We start from the raw sequence: 18599 nt of genomic DNA, 5'->3' as shown, positions 1-18599 counted from the left end.
AACGACTTGTCAAAGGACAAACTTGGGAGCCCATGAGACCCGGCCTCAAACCCCTGAACGATCCGTAGGACCTTGGATACGTGACATAAGCCTTTGGAGCCTCCATTTTCTCCAGTGTAAAATGGGAATGTTTGGCTCATTAAACTGTTTCGCTGATTCCAAGCAGCCATTGGGCCGGATGCTAGAGGACCGAGGATGAACTAGCCGGCCACGCCCTCTCGGAGCTTGCAGTGACCCAGGGCTCAGAGCTCTAAGAAGTGAGCAGCATGCTGGGGTAGAAAATGAAGGGGAGCTGCCTTCGTGTGGCCAGGGAAGGCTTTTCTGAGCAGTTAGTGGTAAAACTAGGGAGGAGCAGTCCCAGCAGAGGGAAGAGGGCAGTCCACAGTCCCGAGGCCAGGAAGCGCGTTCAGGGAACCCGAGATGAGCCAGTGGAGTGGCACCGCTTTCCCTACCCTGTTTGAAGAGTCTTTTGGAGGCTTAAGTAACACATTCTTTGAAAGTTGTTGCCATCTGTATATTCAGGTACTAACAAAAAGAGCATTCGAGAACAAACTTAAAAACTACAGTTGATGTAGCAGAAGTTCCAGTTAAGCAAGAACCATGAAAAAGCGTGTAACGACATCTTGAACCACTTACTATTTTAATCCTCTTTTGGAATTTTTCTCTCCCCCTTTTGACTGATAATTCTGCGTCCCCTCCATCCGCTTCCGGTGGTGCCATTTTTCTTTCCCTGAGCAGCCCGCTCTCACCCCACTGCCCTTGTGACCTGGCACCCTCAACCCCTTCCCTTTTCTTTACAGACCAGAGCTGACTTTCATAAGTTAAGTTCAAAATGTAGCCTCTGGTCCCACCAGCACTGCTGTTGAATCCTTTCTAAATTTAGTTATTTATTTTGAGAGAGCGAGCGTGTGAGGAGGAGGAGGGCCAGAGAAAGGGAGAAGAGAGAATGCCAGGCACGCTTCACACTGTCAGCACAGAGGCTGACACGGGGCTCGATCCCACGAAACGCGAGATCACAACCTGAGCCGAAACCAAGACTCAGAAGCTTAACCGACTGAGCCACCCGGGCACCCCTGGTGCCGAATCTTAATAGTCACGGTCACCTGCAGAAGAAACAGCTGTTCCAGTGCAGACAGTGGTATGTGGACGTATAAAATAGCAGCACCATTTCTGAAACTCGGGGTGTCTGTGGAATATCTTTCTGGGCTTCCGCCACGTTGCAAATGCAGAACCGAAGATGTTTATCCGAGGACTTCCCAAGTTCAAGTTGCATGAAACATATGTTTAGAAGTCTGTCTGGTTATGTTTTACAGGTCGTTTATGCTTCTGACTAATACACTGCATAGGAGTTTTTACTGTATTTCAATCCCAAGGTTATAGATCAGCGGCGACAGCATAGAGTTTATTTCAGATGCAAATTCCTGTGGCTTGCATCCGAATGAGCCGTTGGAGGTGATTGGAAGAGGCAGCTGTTGGCCCGCTGAATCCAGTGATTCTCGGCCCTAACAGCACAACAGACCATCAGGTTCCTTACTGCAGTAAGAGATTTTCAAGAACATCTACATATTCAAACCTGTCTTCCTCACACATAACATTCTGCCAGCCGGAAGTGAGCACCAAGGTTTAAGTGGTTGGGGGGGTTGAAGGAATCCACAGTCGATACAGATTCTAGGAGGAATTACTTCAGGGAGATGATCGCCTCCCCCTTCCCTAAGCTATCAGAAGGACCACTAAAGGGGTGGAGAGCTTTCATTGAAGCCACAAGATGGTAATTTTGGAACATGGAACACGTCAGGAATGGGTGGGATTTCTCAACAGATACACTAAGTGGTTTTGAGGGAAATGAGGGAACTGACCGTTCCAGGGTAGGAAGAACCAGAAAAGAAAAAGCAGGAAACATGTTCTCATTTACTCTGCAAACGTCCCAAGGGCTTGCCTTGACAAGGAAGCCGTGTGAGATAAATGGAAAAGGCTCTGGGAAAGAATTTGTTCAAATCTCAGCTTTGCTTTTTCCTTTCTCTGAAATATTTTATTTTTTGCCTTCCTGACCGTCCCGTTTCCTCATCTGTAAAATGGGTACAGTAGCAGGACCTAGTTATTAGGGTTATTGCGAGAATTAAATAACACAATTTCTAAAAATACCTAGCAGTGTAGGTGCCCAGTGAATGAATGCTGTTACCTTGCCCCAAGTGAGCCAAAATACTTCCAAAAAGCAGTTTTGATGTACTAAAATTTTAGAGATCCGATCTCTCTGCCGTGTAGGTGTTCAGTGTGTACCTAATGTCTTGCCAGAGGTTATTGTGGTTATTCACTGCGTGCCAAATATATGTGTCCCTCTAGGGCAGAGTAGGTGTCTAAATATTTATGGAGCAAAAAGTTGGCAATGGCCATAATGGTCGGAACAGCTCTGTTACCAGGCACAGAAAGGGAAGAGAGCTCTCTTATTTAACCTCTTTTCACACAACAGCCTCAGCCTGGTGGGGTCAGGCTTATTCCCCCGAGGAGTGGCTGCTACTCCGTTCTGGTTTGCGAAGCAGAGCAAGTCAACAGGATGATGGAGGGAAAGAAGTTCGTTTCTGGATACTGATTCCAGCAGCAGCTGTTGGCTGCTAGCCGAGAAGTATGCCTGCGCTAACAGCTTCGCACTTGCAGCGCAAACATTTCCCCGTGGCGCACACGAAGCTAAGGACCAACGTGTGCTGTTTGTTTTCTTCCCGGAGACGCAGAAACGTTCATCGGAATCGACTCCTTCCCTTTCTGCTTACGTCGCTGACAGGCTTCCTGGCTGAGCAGCCATTTTCCGTTCTGAGTGGCAGTGCATTCTGTCACGGGGAGAATCTCTTCATCACTTCTGCTCACGGAACGTGTGCAGAGCCTCCCCAGTTTGGAGTATTTCCAAAAGGGAAACATTCAAGGGTGGGTTTGCCGGGTCCGCGTGTGTGTATAAAACGAACACATCTGTGTAAACTGTTAGTTGGGGAAAAAAGCACTTTGCAAAACGGTATCCACAACTTGAACAAACCCATGATTTTTTAAAAACAGACACCTCTCTAGCTCTCTCTCTCTCACACACACACCCAGACGTTTTGTTAAAGTCAGTGTATTAACAACGATCATCTCTGGGTGTGAAAGTGAGATTAACAGGTAACATTCAGTTAGTTTCTTCTTCGCACTGTGTCCCCAGTTTATGTCATTCTTGTAATGAAAAGTGAAATCTGTAGGACAAGCCTCAGAGTCTCAGGGAACAGAGCCACAAAGTCTTCAGTTTTGACACATGTCAGACCGATGTTTGGAACAGAAGCACGCGTAGCTTTTCAAAGTCCCTGCTCAGCAGCAGACCCTACCCCTCCCCCCCGCAGGGACCATGCGTCCTGCCCTCCACTCACCACCCAGACGCCTGGGCTGAGTGAGAACACATACCCTATAGAGGTAACTTCTAGAATAATTAGTTAAAAGCCTCTCTCTTCAGCTGTATGTTGAGTCCCCAGCCCTTAGTACCACGACTGTAGCTTTGCTTCCAGCCCCCATCATCACTCGTCCATCTTACCTTCTTGGCTTCCTCCTCCAGCCACGCCCCTGCATACAAACCTAAGTGTCCACTGTTGGAATGACTCCCTTCCGGAGACTGTCCGAGCCACAGAGGTGGGGATGTGAGCTCCTTAGCGCCAATGCAGTTCTCCCCCCGACCTCCCCAGGGGGCATCGCTTCTGCCTTGGTCTCCTCTTAACCCCCACTGCCTGCACCTGCTCCTCCTCACTGCCCCCCCCCCCCGCCCCACCCCTGTTCAGATTCCCCCTCTGGGCCCTCGCCAGGGCTGAGGCTGCCTCTCCGGAGGACTCCCCACTCAGCCCTCCCACCCCACCCCCACCCCCCGCTCCCAGGCTCCGCACACATTCCAGATCCGTGCTCGGTCCGTTTCCCGTAGCTGCTTGGTGGCGCAGACCGAGTGTTCTCGCATGTGCTTGGGATGTTGCAGAGGCTTAATAACTGTTGGGCCAAGTAAGTGAACAGGTGTATCAAATAGGCTTCTAAAATTTCTCCTCAGTTACAAAAGTAACCGGGGGAGAATCCGATGACCTGAGAAGATACCGAAGTAGAAGTGAACCTTGGACACCCTCGCTCTGTTTGTTTCTAGCCCTTACTCTTCTCAGAAGGAGACGTTCCGTCGTGCCCTGGGGCTTCTACCCTTTCCTGAGCGATTCCGCGTCGCGTCTTTCCAGGCCTGTGCCGCTTGGTGGAGCCGGGAGGAGGAGCGGGGCTTTAGTCCCTTCAGACCGGGGTTCAGCTCCAGGCTCTGCTGTCTCCTTACTGGGAGATTTTAGGAACATGAGTCAACGTCTCTGTGCCTCCGTTTCTTCATGTTACTTAGTATAAGAAACTAGTGGCTTCCCTCACAGGTGGGAGCACACGAGGTAGTGCAGGTAAGGCAACTGGAATGTTTTCATTCGTTTCGTAAACGCTTATTGAGTGCCTGCTGTATGCCAGGCACATTTTAGTGAACAAAATAGAAACGTGTGTGCCCTCAGTGGGAAGAAAGAAGGAAATAAGGAGTAATCAGAGACTGGAAGACGATAGAGCAGGTGTAAAGGGGATGCAAAGTCGCTGGAGGGTCGTCAGGCCAGGAAAGCCGCCTCTGAGGAAGTGCTGATTTTGAGAGCCCTGGAGGGAAGGACAGAGCCTGGAGGTCTGGGAGGGCCACAGGGTGTGTGCATCACGGGAGGGAGGCCAGTGCCCTCACCGCCCAGCAGAGGGAGCCGCAGGCACGGTGGCAGGAGCTGGTCCAAAGGAGCCAGGAGGCAGTATTGGAGTTGAGGTACAGACTGTGGTGTTTATTCTGAGTGCGGTAGGAATCCTCACCAGTAAGGACTCGATAAGTACATGCTTTCTTCGCTCTGAGTTTTTCTTTCCTTTCCTTAAACAATATGAAAGCATTTCCTAAACTGTACCCAGTGATGTAGCCCAGGGCAAGTCATTTAGTCTTTGATTTTAGTCTGCCAAAATGCCAGCAAGATTATACCTTCTTTAATCAATATACCTATAAATTAGTACTAATGTTGAGAAAGTGCTTTGAAATTTTGGAAAGTTATACAAATGCGGATTTCTACTGTGGAAAGTTATACAAATGTGGATTTCTACTGTGGAATCTACAAATGTGGATTACCCTACTGATTCCTGAGCCTTCTAGGGCCTCGGTCTGCGGACTTTGGCTGAGCATACACCACTCTGGTTTCTGGTATTTGTGGGCTCAGTACTGGCTATGTTGACTGCTTCACCAGTGAAAAATTGTGTTCTTTGATTCTCAAACTCACATTTGGAGTAATAGGTCATTTGTCAGATGTCTCACTGGCATTTAGGGGAAGAACCCTTTATGTAGGCAAGATGGACCTGTGTCAAATGAAGTGCGTGTTGATGTGACAAGTGTCAGTGCAGTAGACTTGACACAATTCCGAGGAAATAAATACCATACGCCATCATCACTGGAATTATGGGCCAACCATGGAAGGACTTACACTGTATAGAACGCTTATCATCAGGAGCTTTCTGGTAGTGAACTTGGAGGTGGTCCATGCTTAGAAATGAGAGGTGAATGGCATGTTTAACTTTTCTGAATCCAGTTAATGTTACTTTTTTTCTTTCTGAAAATGTATCTGTTACTTGATTGTATCTGTTGGTTAGGTTGTTCAGAAATACTGGAGTAATATAGATTTGGGGAGAGAAATCATCTATACTCTCTGCTACAGAGAATTCTCTGCTACATTCATATGTGAATGGTGTCTTAAAAAGTTTTATATTTTGGGGGTGCCTGGGTTGCACCGTCATTTAAGCGTCCAGCTCTTGACCTCAGCTCAGGCCATGATCTCATGGTTTGTGAGTTCGAGCCCCACATCGGGCTGTGTACCGATGGCGTGGAGCCTGCTTGGTATTCTGTCTCTCCTTCTCTCTGCCCCTGCTTGTGGGCATTTGCACATGCTCGCTCTCGCTCTCTCTGTCTCAAAAAACATAAACTTTAAAAAATCTTAAATTTTTCCAAGAGATTTCTCAACTTTAGGGTAAGAAACCTGAAACCTCTTATTATACATAATCATCTTAAGCTTGGGAAGTCCTTCCTTATGTCTGGCTCAGATCTTCTACAATTTGAGTATATTTCTTCTTCATTCGTGCAAATGGAAAACAGCTGTTCAGCCTTCCCCCATAACAACCTTTCATGTTCTTGAGGATGGTTATTAAATCCCTCCCCAGCCTTCTTCCCTTGGGACTAAATAGTGCCTTTAACCGATCTTCAAAGTGCCCATTTTCCACTCCTTTAATCATCTCCTGGTCTTTCCTAAGCTTTTCTCCATCCTTTAAATGTGGATGCCAAATTGGAACCCAGTATTCTATGGAGAGTCTTACAAGTGAACTGGGATCGCTACCTGTTCAGGCTGTCACATGTGATCGTCATTCATGTGGGACTCCAGCCCTCTCGCCAACATCCAGAAGGATGAGATGTGGGACCGACAGTTCCCTCCGCAGTTGGGCTGGGCCTGGGCGTGGCTGCAGCCGAGGATTTGGAGGCTGAGGCCTTTAGCAACCCACAAGCCAGGTGCATTCTAAGAAAAATTTACAGGCCTACAAACCCCCGCCTCCCCATCCTAAGTTTGGCAACCAGTTCTGTAGTGCGGGAACCCTTTCCCAAGTGCTGTTTCCTCTTAGGCAGAACCATCCTGCGAAGGACTTCACTGCTGGTTTCCACGCCTGAGTCAAATTTACATGCAGGCAACATGAAGTCCCTCGGGGTCTGTCACTTCCTCCCCCAGACAGCTTCCTTTTGGAACAGATCTTTTAGGACAAGTGGCATTAATCTCTGTGTCTAAACTCATTGAAAGCACAGAGGAAGGAGAATCTCACAAATTGTTCAGTGAGCTCAGGAAGGTAAACAAATTAATTGTCCAGTGTCCACTATCAAGAATGAGAGAGGTAATGTGTCATTGAAATTGTCTTAATCATGTGCCATCTCTGTTCGGGGCTTTGATTGGGTCACTGACGTGTGACCTTTTCCTATCCTCTCCCGCTCCGTTTTCCCCAAAAACTCAAGTTCCTTGGGTGTAAATGGTCCTGGTGTGGGGATTTTCAGAATCACAAGAATGGAGGCAGGTACACAGGACTAGAGTTCCATTGTTTACTTCAGCAGGCTTGTGTTCGAGCAAAGCCCAGCCTGGGCTCTCAGACACTTCCCTCCTTGGTCAGCTCCTGCAGGAAGCAGACATCTGGCATCAGCCGTTGGCCAACATGTGACCTTGGACAAATACAGGAGGGCAAGAATGAGTTTTGACCAGGGTGATTCTGTAACAAGACTCCATGTAGGCAAAGCCTAAATTAGCGTGACTCTCTAAATACTGCCGGGCCTGAGTGAATGATGTGTGTGACCAAGAGATTTGCTGACAAATGATATGAAATCCTTACTATATTTTCCCTCTCTCCAAGATTTTGGAGCTCATTCAACAATGTCTCGTTAAGCAGTGTCTCACAGGTCAATTGTCTTTGCGCTTTTGAGAGAAGTACTAAATTTTGCATTGCAACCAAAATGTGTGGGTACCTGAGACATCAGGTTTGGGATGACTGATTCCTGGGGTCATTTGGAGTCCTCTGCATTTCACAGTAAGATACAGTACGGAGAGTGCCGACTGTTCGTGCTCGGGTACGTGTAAGTTCAGAAAGGTGCATCTCCATGGAGCGTGCCCACTCTTCATTGAAAGGGAGGCGGATGATCCTGGTTCCATTCTGATTAATCACCAGGATATGCATGTACATTGCAAAGACATTTGTCAGGCCACCTAAGATCTTTGTCCTTCTTTAATGAGACTCACGATTCTAACGGGGTAAATAAAACTTCACCACACGCACTGCATGAAGCTGCCCGTCTGCCCCGCAGGCCGCGGACCCTGCAGGTGGGAAGATAATGCAACGTGTAACTTCCTCACTTCTTGTTCTAGTCTAACAGGCAACCCGCTAAGCTGAACCTCCTCACCTGCCAAGTGAAACCAAATGCCGAGGACAAGAAGTCTTTTGACCTGATATCACGTGAGTCCTTTTTCTCTCCGGGTCGGTGTGGGTGGCTTCTGACATACATCTCCATCTCCGGGCGTGCAAACAGCAGCTTTCCCAGGCAGGGCCCCTGGCGCTCCTGCACGGGCACGCTGCTACATTGACACTGAGCCCACCCGCAGGCGGGGGAAGGCATAACAGGGTCAGATCTGACCCTCAGTGGATTCGTATCGAGATCTATACATTAAACTAGACCAGTTCTTGACCATGAGCCCACAGTTTTATGTGCTTGGAGAGATTCTTCTAAGTACATTCCTATTTCTCTCCTAGATCTGCTGAATCACAGTCTTTGCTGTGAAGCCCAGACATAAATATTTTTAGGAAGTCCCAGGTGATTCTGATGTGTACCTGTGGTTAAGAATCTCTGGCATGGGACGCCTGGGTGGCTCGGTTGGTTAAGCGTCCAACTCTTGATCTCAGCTCAGGTCATGATCTCACGCACTCATGATCTCACGGTGCGTGAGATCGAGCCCTGAGTTGGACTGTGCACTGATGTGCTGACGGCACAGAGCCTGCTTGGGATTTTCTCTCCTCTCTCTCTCTGCCTCTCCCTCTGCTCGCACTCTCTCTCTGTCCCAAAATAAATAAACGTTAAAAAAAAAACAAAAACAGAAAACTCTCTGGCATAGACTTGGGAGTGCAGGTGTGCCCCTATAACCCTACAGCAGACCTGCCCAGAGTTTTGTCCCTGCAAAATAGGGCTCTTAAAAATCATCTTGCTTCCAAGAAAAATTGCCTTCCAGCCTCCCAAATGGACGACACTGCATGCCATCACTCTCTCACTCCATGGGTCGAAGTATGCTTTTCCCAGTGATGAGGGCTCCTAAAGACCCTCCCATCCCCCAAGCTATGGCCTGTATCTTCATGGTTTGCAGAGAGTGGGGTAAAGATTGTTTTCCTCTAGACCAGCTCCCTGTGCTTAACCCTGGTCCCATGGTTGCACTTACGGACCCCCGTGGTCACTGAAGGGACACCTCTTTATAAGGGAAGAGGACAGTAGGACCGATAGTGACTCACCAGTATTATGAAATCCTACATATTAACCTTCAGTATTCTCCCTTCTCTCTAGAGCCCTGTGGGGCTGTCCACCAGCTCAAGTGCACAATCTGTGTGCACAGCACAGAAATGCTTATCTGCCCCCTTGAAATCCTCTGATGGAGTTGTGTGAATAGAAGCCCCAAAACAGTTTCAACCCAAAAGCCTCAATCCGTCGTGAGACCCTTTAGATCCAAGCTGGATTATGCAGCATCTATTAAAGTTCAGAGTCCCCATGATTTTTATGACCAAGAAATTTCTCAGGCTATTGAGGAGAAAGAAATACGAAAAGTGGGAGTTATGACCCCAAAAAGCCAAGAAATCCTAGACTTGAGAGCCTATAGCTTATTAATAATAGTCATCCGTTATTGAACATCTGATATGTGCCAGGGGCTTTATAAACATTATGGCTGATCCTCACAAAAGCTCTATTAATTTCCTGTTTTATAGAAGAGAAAACTGAGGCTCAGAGACATTCAGTGATTTACCCAAGGTCACACAGCAGTAAAGCAAGATTTCTCAGCCAGGGTTCTTGGGCTCAACTACGCATGGCGTGTTCTTGGACAAACACATTCTCTGTCTCTCTCTCAAGGAGATACAGGGTGTGAGTACTTGACCTGGAGCAGTCACGAAGCAAGTGACTGGTTAGTACAGAAAGGTTAGTTGGACCTATGTTGAAGCAGTCTAGCAAATCCTGCATTTTAAGAAAGAGTGTCCATTGCATACGCCTGCCCAAACTATCCAGGTCAGGCTGTTCCCTCCTTACCCGGGTAGCAGCTTGAAAGGTGCCTCTCGAGCAGGGTTGAAGCCCTACCTCCCTGAAGCCTGATTCAGCCAGAGAGCAACCTGGGTCAATGTATGCCTACTTGTAGGGGCTGCCCTGTGAGTTATGGATCATTGAAGAAAACGAATTTTTTTTAAAAAAAGAAACAGTAAAAGGCAAATTTAAAGTGACAAGTAAAATATTGAACTGGCAGCCAGCAGTCTCCGGTTGACCAGCTGGTCACTGAAATCCACTTTGATCACATGGGATCTCTCCCCCTTCCCATTTTTTTTTTTTTTTTCACAAAAAGTGCGCGATACCAGGTATTTGCAGTTATTTTATTGTATTACTCTTGCACTTCAGAAAAACAATACCGACAAAGTGAATTGTGTAACTGCTAAATCAAAATGGTGTAAAAACAAATTATACTAAGATTTTGCTTTTATGGTGTTTTTTTTTTTCTCCAGAAACTTTTCATAATTTACATTATACCTGCAGGTGTTCTGCTTTCTAAAGTCTGGCTCTTTTTCTGTTTTGTGTTGTAGATAATAGGACGTATCACTTTCAGGCAGAGGATGAGCAGGATTATGTAGCGTAAGTAGTTCTGATATAATGGCCCGGGGTCCTGAGCCGAACAGGCACCTCTCTCCTGTACCGCGTACCTTGAAGTCTCCTTTTTATTACCGAGAACCTCTCCTCGTGGCTCCGCACGCTCGCGTCTCACCCGTGGCCCTCCACCTGTCACTCCTCTCTCTGTCCGGGAACTCAGTGGACTCCCACGCTCCCTTCAGGATTCGGCTCAGGCCTCGCCACTCAGGGGCTCTGTTCCTTCCGTCACCCCTGGGCCTGCTCACACTCCTTGATGAGCCTCGGGTTCGGTCTGAGCCCTTTACGGACTGAGAGCTCCCCAGGGCAAGGACCGTGCCTTACTCACCTTTAATCACATCGCCTGCACGTCGCCCGGTGCTGAACCAGCCTGCCGGGTGCTTGGCTGTTACCTGAGGGGAGCAGGAGAGCCTGGCCCTGCGGGAACAGGACAGGCAGGTGGCTCCCGGGGGTGAGCGTGGCTCAGGAGCCTCGTGTCTTGGGGGGAACAGACTTTGGTGTCACACGCCCCTGGGTTGGGCTCCTGCCTCACCTGACCCAGGGATGCAGCCTCAGGCAGGTCCCCACCCCCTTTCGTCATCTTCTCCCTGGTCCCAGGCTGCTTCATTCCCTCTTCCTTCCTGTGGCCTGCCACCTGCCAGGGCTGAAAAAAGCAGTGTGGGGCCATTATATCTTCAGCTGCTTGGGAGAGAGGATGTTTGCGTTAAAGCTGGCAGTTAAACCTTTTGGTAGCATTCACATTTTCAAAGCCCCATCCGTTGGAACACACGGTAAATGCTATTTGCCTTCCTTAATGATTTCTGGAGAGCCACAGAATTCTGTTCACCCCCATTTCTCCTTACACTTGCTCCTTTTCTCTCTCCCTCTACCTTCCTTGCTCTCCTCCTCCTATGAAGAATTCCACTCTTTCCCCATTTCAGGAGAAATGATGAAGGATCAGAAAGAATAAAGAATGGGTCGAAAAGATGTACAGTTGGAAGAAACAGAGCAAAAAGGGGTGGGAGGGTGGGCGGGCACTGAGAGAGAAGGTAGGAGAGATTAAGGAAGAGGAGAAAAGTCTTTATCCCGTTCATTCATCTGAAGATTCACTGAATGCCAGCCCCAGGCCAAAAACTGTGTAAAGCACAGAGAACATAGCGCTCAGTTAGGCAGAGCCCCCTGCCCTGAAGAAACAAGACCTCTGCTGGAAGAGAAGGGCGGTGTGCTGTGGCACACATGGGAGCACGCACCCCCTTGGGTTCTTGGGAGTGTGGCTCCGAGACCGTGTCCTCCTAGGAGGAAAGCTGTGTGAACGGCTCATGACGGTGCCAGAGGGTTATAGATACTCTGCGCTCCAGATGCACGCTCCCCTGGCCTGGAAGCGATGGGAAGGAATAGAAAGGAAGCCAGGGACGTGGCTGATCATGGGGTTGGCTAGCTGAGAGCGGCTAGACGAGAAGTAACACCAGGAGAGGCCGGGAGGGAGGCCTTCCACCCTCAGACTCACGGAGGTCGTATTTATCGAGATCGCCCTGCACGTCGTGCGTGTCGGGCTCTGTTACTCCTCACAGCCCCGGGAGGCAGACACTGCTCTCCCTCCTTTGAAAACGAGGGCACTAAAAGGCAGCGCACCCATGGTCACAGTCCCAGTAGCCCAGGGGTCTTCTGGGCAAGTTGGGGAAGGGAGTCCTTCGGCCTACCGCGGGTGTCTCCTTGCCCGCAGTATAGGTGCTCACCGTGGGCGAGCGGGGGCTCGCCTACGGTATCGCTCATCTTTTCAGTCACAAGGTTGGCTTAATTATGCCCGTTTTGCAGATGATTTAACAAATCAAGTGAGGTTAAGTGACTTGTTTAAGGGCTCAAAACAAAATGGTAGATATGTGATTGCAGTGCTGGCCCTGCTGGCCCGTGCAGTTTCCAGTTCACCACACTGTGTGATGAGAGGTCACGGGTTACAGGTCACACTCAGAGGTGAGAGCGTCGAGGAATCCAGACCATCACGTTTGCCTTGACTTGGGTGGCATCGCTTGGTTTACTTCTGGGAACTTCATCCCCCTCCTTTATTAAGACACGGACCAACAGTAGGTGCCTGGCTAAGGCCCCTGTTGGAAGGTAGCAGTGAAAGGTGGTGCGAGCAGGTGAGCATCGCTGGCTGCGACGGGTGTCACGGGTTCCTGCTGGAAAAGGTACAGCAGGCGGTCACATGTATGGGCACTCCTGACACGTGTGCCATTAAGAATTTCCTAGCCAGAATTCCAAAACCACCTTGGAATATTACTTCCCCTTCTCATGTTTCACTCTTTCCTCCTTTTTTCCCTTCTCCAAACCCCCAAATGGGAGATTTATGTGAGGCAGGGAACGCATCTGCTGCTTCTTCGTCCTCAAACCCAAGCCATTACTATCGTATTTTTTCTGTGACTTCCAGAGAATTCAGTCCCCAGTTTGGGCAAAGAGGTGTATAGGCTTCTTACCCGTGAGACCGAACGCCCTTCAGTGAAAGGCTTGCTGAGCCCATCAGGCAGGTGCTGCACTTGGCCTTCCCTGGGGCTGGAGGTGGCAGAAGGGGGCTTTGCTTTGAGTGACGAGGGAGGTAACGGCGGAGGGAGCATACACCCCCGGGCTTGGGTCCTCATTTACCTGCAAGCTGCATAGAAACAGTTTGGCTGCGCCCTCGAGTTTCTTTCTCATGGAAAGTGTCTGGGGAAATTAAACGTAGAGCTGCATTCTCACCGAGGGAGGAGGTGGGCAACAGAGAAAGCAGCTCCCCCTCTGTTTCAAGTCAGGCTGAGGACTTCTGGTCCAGCCTTCGCCCCCTAGTGGCCGTTTGACCTTGAGCCCGATCAGCCCCTCAGTCTTTCTTTCTTTCTTTCTTTTTTTTACAAAGATTGTTTATTGTTTGTTTGTTTGTTTGTTTGTTTAAATTCAAGTTAGTTAACAGACAGTGTAGTCTTGGCTTCAGGAGTAGAACACAGTGATTCATCTCCTACATAGGAAACCCAGAGCTTATCCCAACAAGCGCCCTCCGTAATGCCCATCACCCATCTAGCCCATCCCCCCCACCTCCCCTCCAGCAGCCCTCAGTTTGTTCTCTATATTTAACAGTCTCTTCTGGTTTTCCCCCCTCTCTGTTTTCATCTTATTTTGCCTTCCCTTTCCCTGTGTTCATCTGTTGAGTTTCTCAAATTCCACATATGAGTGAAATCCTATGATATCTGAATTTCTCTGATTGACTTATTTCATTTAGCATAAAACACTCTGGTTCCCTCCACATTGCTGCAAATGGCAAGATTTCATTCTTTTAAGTTGCCGAGTAACATCCCCTTGTATGTATATATACACCACATCTTCCTCATCCATTCATCAGTCGATGGATATTTGGGCTCTTTCCATACTTTAGCTACTGTTGACAGCGCTGTTGTAAACATCGGGATGGGCATGCCCTTCAAATCAGTGTTTTTGTATCCTTTGGGTAAATACCTAGTAGTGCCATTGCTGGGTCGTAGGGTAGTTCTCTTTTTAATTTTTTGAGGAACCGCCACACTGTTTTCCAGAGTGGCTGCCCTGGTTTGCGTTCCCACCAGCAGTGCAAAAGGGTTCCTGTTTCTCCACATCCTCGCCAGCATCTGTTGTTGCCTGAGTTGTTCATTTTATCCATTCTCACGGGTGTGACCCACCTCAGTCTTCTTGTCAGTAAAGACGGGGATCACAGACCTTGCTCAGAGGCTTTGAGACTCCAGATAAAATGTGTAAAGCTTCTGGTACAGTGCCAACATTATTAATCCTGTAAACTCAAAGCAACTTTAGAGTCTTAGAACACAACTGTGCATTATTTTCTGTCTTGCACTTTTTGGTATGCCTGTTACTTTACAATAATTTAAAAAGTTTATTTTTTTAATTGTCGGAAATAGCTGCTTTGGTTCTTGACCCTTTGAGACATAGTCTGTTCCACCAAATTTGAATTATCCTTCCAGAAAATGCATTGCTCTTAAAATACGTATTTTCTACTTGTCACTACCACCTCCTCTGTTTCTTTACTTGTCCTGATCTCTTGAGTGAGGAGGCACACGTGGCATGATGAAGGAACCCTGGGAAGGAGGGGAGTCAGCAGGCATGTCTCCGCTGGAGGACCTCGTGAGCCCCTAAACCTCTCCGGGCTTCTGCGTCCTCATCTCTAAGATATTGTCACCCTCAACGCAGAGGTTTGCTGGAGGATTACATCTCAGAAATCCTCAGTCCTCGGCACACAGTAGATACTGGCATTTCAGATAACCGGAACATCACGACGCTTAAGGAAAGCAAAACAGATTCTGCAGACAACGGTGCAAACTCCAGTCACCCAGTGCCGCTGATTAACACGTTGTTGAGCCCAGTGTTTTGAATTGTTTTTCAGAAAACAATTTCTAGTCTTTAATTTGAAACTAAACGATAGAGAAAATATCCTTTAATTTAAAAGGTATTGGGGGCACCTAGGCAGCTCAGTCGGTTGAGTGTCCAACTCTTGATTTCAGCTCAGGTCATGATCCCGGGGTCATGGGATTGAGCTCCACAGCAGTTTCCGCGCTGAGTGTGGAGCCTGCCTGGGATTCTGTCTCTCTTTCTCTCTCTGTCTCTGCCCCTCTCCCCCACTTTTGCTCGCTCTCTAAAAAAATAAAATAAAAATCAATTAATTTCCGGGGTGCCTGGGTCTCTCAATCGGTCGAGCATCTGACTTAGGCTTAGGTCATGATCTCACAGTTTGTGGATTTGAACTCTGAGTTGGGCTCTCTGCTGTCAGCACGGAGCCTGCTTCGGATCCTCTGTCCCCCTCTGTCTGTCCTTCCCAGCTCATGCTTTCCTTCTCTGTCTCAAAAGTAAATAATAAACGTTAAAAAAAATCAATTTTAAAAAGTTAGTTGAAAATTTAAAATTTAATACCTGATTAACTGTTGCACTCTGTGGCTATTTTGTGCTTTAATAATGAACCCTTGGGGGAGCACCTGGGTGTCTCAGTCGGTTAAGCATCCAACTTCGGCTCAGGTCGTGATCTCACGGTTCGTGGGTTCGAGCCCCGTGTCGGGCTCTGTGCTGACAGCCCAGAGCCTGGAGCCTGCCTCAGATTGTGTGTCCATGTCTCTGCCCCTCCCCTGCTCATGCACACACACTCTCTCTCTTTCTCTCTCGCTAATGAAATAGCCCTTCGTTTTCACTTCTAAGTTTCCTCCCCGACAGTGGACTTCCAGAGCACAGGTGCCTTTTGCAAAACTCTTTCTTGCCTCGTGTCCACTTGTCACCAGTTCTTTCTCATCCTCGCATTGGGTTGGCCCCACACAGGGCTCTCTTCATTCTGTCCAGATGGAAACGCACGTACCGTGTCGTCCGTGCAAGCCCTCCGTTGTGTTGATCTTACATTTCATCCACTCCTCTCGTGTCTCTCGGTTTCTCCAGCATGTTGCTTTGCATTCTCTTAACTTTCTCTTCCCTTTGGGTTTAATTTCTTTCATTTTTCCTCACTGTATTGCTGTGGGGGGTGGGTGGATTCTCTTTTGGAAGCTCTTGACGGAAATAAATTTTTTCCAGTGGAAGGAGGAGACAGCGGCCACGCTCTTAAGTCTCCTTCCTCTTTCTTTCGACAACAGATGGATCTCCGTATTGACAAATAGCAAAGAAGAGGCCCTGACCATGGCCTTCCGTGGAGAGCAGAGCACGGGAGAGAACAGCCTGGAAGACCTGACGAAAGCCATCATTGAGGACGTCCAGCGGCTCCCCGGGAATGACGTCTGCTGCGATTGTGGCTCGTCAGGTATTTGCCCCCAAACTTGAGCCGGCTTGTTACACAGTCTTTCTCCCCCTGTAGAATAAAAATAAGCTCGTTATTTAAGTCCTTGTCTCCTTACGGGCACAGACACACGCCCACCATGTATTTCCAACTTAAACGGTCCCAATTCTGAGCCGCTTTGATGCATTCCATTTGCTTAGCCTGGAAAACTCCCACCTGCTCTCCCCAAATGGTCACCTGCCCAAATGCTACTGGTTAAATGAGCACTGTGGAACTATGGAGAGAGCACCGGACATGGAGTCCATCATCCTGGTTTTGAATCACCAGCCTGCCACTTAACAGTGTGGACATCCTCATGCCGAGTGCCTTTACTGTTCTGATCTTCAGTTTCCTCGTCCCAAGATGGGACAGTAAACCTCGGTTGTTATGAGAACTTAATGAAATCGTCCGACACATTATACCTTTCTTTCCTTCCTTTCTGCGCTCCGGGAAACCTCCCCAACCTCTGTGTCACATGGGTGTCCCCTTCCTCCAAACTTCCGTTTTCAAGGGCCATTTATATTCTGTAGGTATTGACGGTAGCTGGCATGACTTCAGTGCTTACATTGTGGTAAGGACTCTGCTGGTTGTGTTTTAGCTTATATTCTCTTGCTGAATGCTCACAGAGCAGCTGTGATACTAGCATACTAGCATCATCACCGTCTTACAGATGGGAACACGAGGGGACTCCAAGAAGTTTAGTGACCTACCTCCCAGGCTCGCCCATCTAGTAGGGATCGGAACATGGTTGCAAACACGTATGATACGCTTTCTCATTGTTTTCCATATGAAAATGGCCTTCTCTACACAACACGCCATGAGCACCTCAGAGGCCAGTCTCCCAGTTTCTGCTGTGTTCATGTGCATGTGTGATAGTGACTCATGCTGTGTGTGCGAGGATACGGCAGAGGAGTCATAAGTACCCGGGTACTGACCACTCAGAAGGAAGCTTACCACAGAGCACGAACCCTGTAAGTTTTAGTAACACGGAAATCCGTATTCCCCCTGTTGTGGGGCCCTTGGGGATCATAGGAACAGCTGAGGTCTGTGAAAGCAGCCTCTGACGTTCAGTATTTACGGTCGTCTTCTTACCAGGAGGATGGGTCGTAACTGGGAGTAACCCACACCTGTGGAACCGCGTCCGTCACTGGCGACGATGACGCGGGGTGGTGCGGGAGTGCCTCTCACCAGGATGTTTCGTGTGCCTCACAGGACAAGGCTTCCTCACATTTTCACGAGAATAAAGAACTTAATTTTGTTTTCAATTTAGGGTTGAAAGAAAATTCTTTAGAATGTCTCTTAGCCGATTTGCTGGCTGGTAAGCTTCGTGTTAGCCCCTAGGCTAAACCACAAGCATCCGTTTCTTCCCTTTAAATCTTTCCCTTTTAACTCTTCACAAGTCTCACTGCTCTTACTCTAGCTTCCTTTGTAGTTGGCACACTAAAAGTAGGTATCATGTTTGTTTCATTGTCTTCAAAATTTTCTTTCCACACAGAACCCACCTGGCTTTCAACAAACTTGGGCATTTTGACCTGTATAGAATGTTCCGGCATCCATAGGGAAATGGGGGTTCATATTTCCCGCATTCAGTCTTTGGAACTAGACAAATTAGGAACTTCTGAACTCTTGGTAAGTAGTGACCTGTGCCTGGAAATATATATTGCCGTAAATATATTTAATACGTGGCTTTGGAGGTTTTTTTTTGTTTCTGCCGAGTACAGAGAATTCCAATTCCTGCATTTAGTGAATTTGCGTGGATATTTAAAATGTAAATCTTGTGGTATGTAACGTTGACTGTTTCTGTTTCCTTTTTGAAGAACTGGTGAATCATGCATTTCTATAATTACTTCAACTAAACTGACTCTTTTTTTCTGGGATGGGCTTTTTTCAAAGCTGCCTTCTTTCAGAATTAGTTTTTATATGATTCACTCACTAGAAGAGCAGTAAAGGGAATTAGGTGTGAAACTCACATGATCACTTTACCCAGTGGCCTGTGTGAATAAAAATAAAGACTAAAGAGTCTTTCTGTTTTTACTGCTTGTAAGCTTGTGTAAGTCCCCATGAAGTGAGAGTGTCCTGTTAGCTACAGCCATAAAGCCCATCGCTCCTTAACCCCGAACTTGTTCAGCTACTGAGGAGAAATAGGGTGCGAAGGGACGGTGCTGAGCTTCATTACGTGGAATGAATCTGTCCTTCCCGTCACGAGTCACCCAGATCAGGAGCCCTCATTGGGTCCAGGCTCTGCCGGTCCCTGCAGTAAGTACACCAAGTAAAGGAAGGGAGGCCCGCTTGGGGTCTCCCATAATGCCTTCTGGTCAGAAGCCCTGTCTTGCATGA

The 18599-nt window shown here is 48.1% G+C and overlaps 1 protein-coding gene across 5 annotated transcripts in view; it reads left to right on the top strand.

Moving 5' to 3' along the window:
* The window catches only part of ASAP1 (ArfGAP with SH3 domain, ankyrin repeat and PH domain 1), a 310634-nt gene that overhangs the window by 248677 nt on the left and 43358 nt on the right, over positions 1–18599 (top strand). For all 5 annotated transcript variants that reach the window (XM_042973136.1, XM_042973135.1, XM_042973134.1 and 2 more), the window contains 4 exons: positions 7974–8061; positions 10429–10477; positions 16084–16247; positions 17758–17891. In XM_042973136.1, coding sequence (XP_042829070.1) covers positions 7974–8061; positions 10429–10477; positions 16084–16247; positions 17758–17891 — 435 coding nt within the window. The remainder of the gene's footprint in view (positions 1–7973; positions 8062–10428; positions 10478–16083; positions 16248–17757; positions 17892–18599) is intronic.

Source organism: Panthera tigris, chromosome F2 (genome assembly GCF_018350195.1).
Source record: "Panthera tigris isolate Pti1 chromosome F2, P.tigris_Pti1_mat1.1, whole genome shotgun sequence".
Classification (NCBI taxonomy): domain Eukaryota; kingdom Metazoa; phylum Chordata; class Mammalia; order Carnivora; family Felidae; genus Panthera; species Panthera tigris.
The sequence above is the reverse complement of the archived record's forward strand: the minus strand, read 5'-3'. Positions and strand labels throughout refer to the sequence as shown.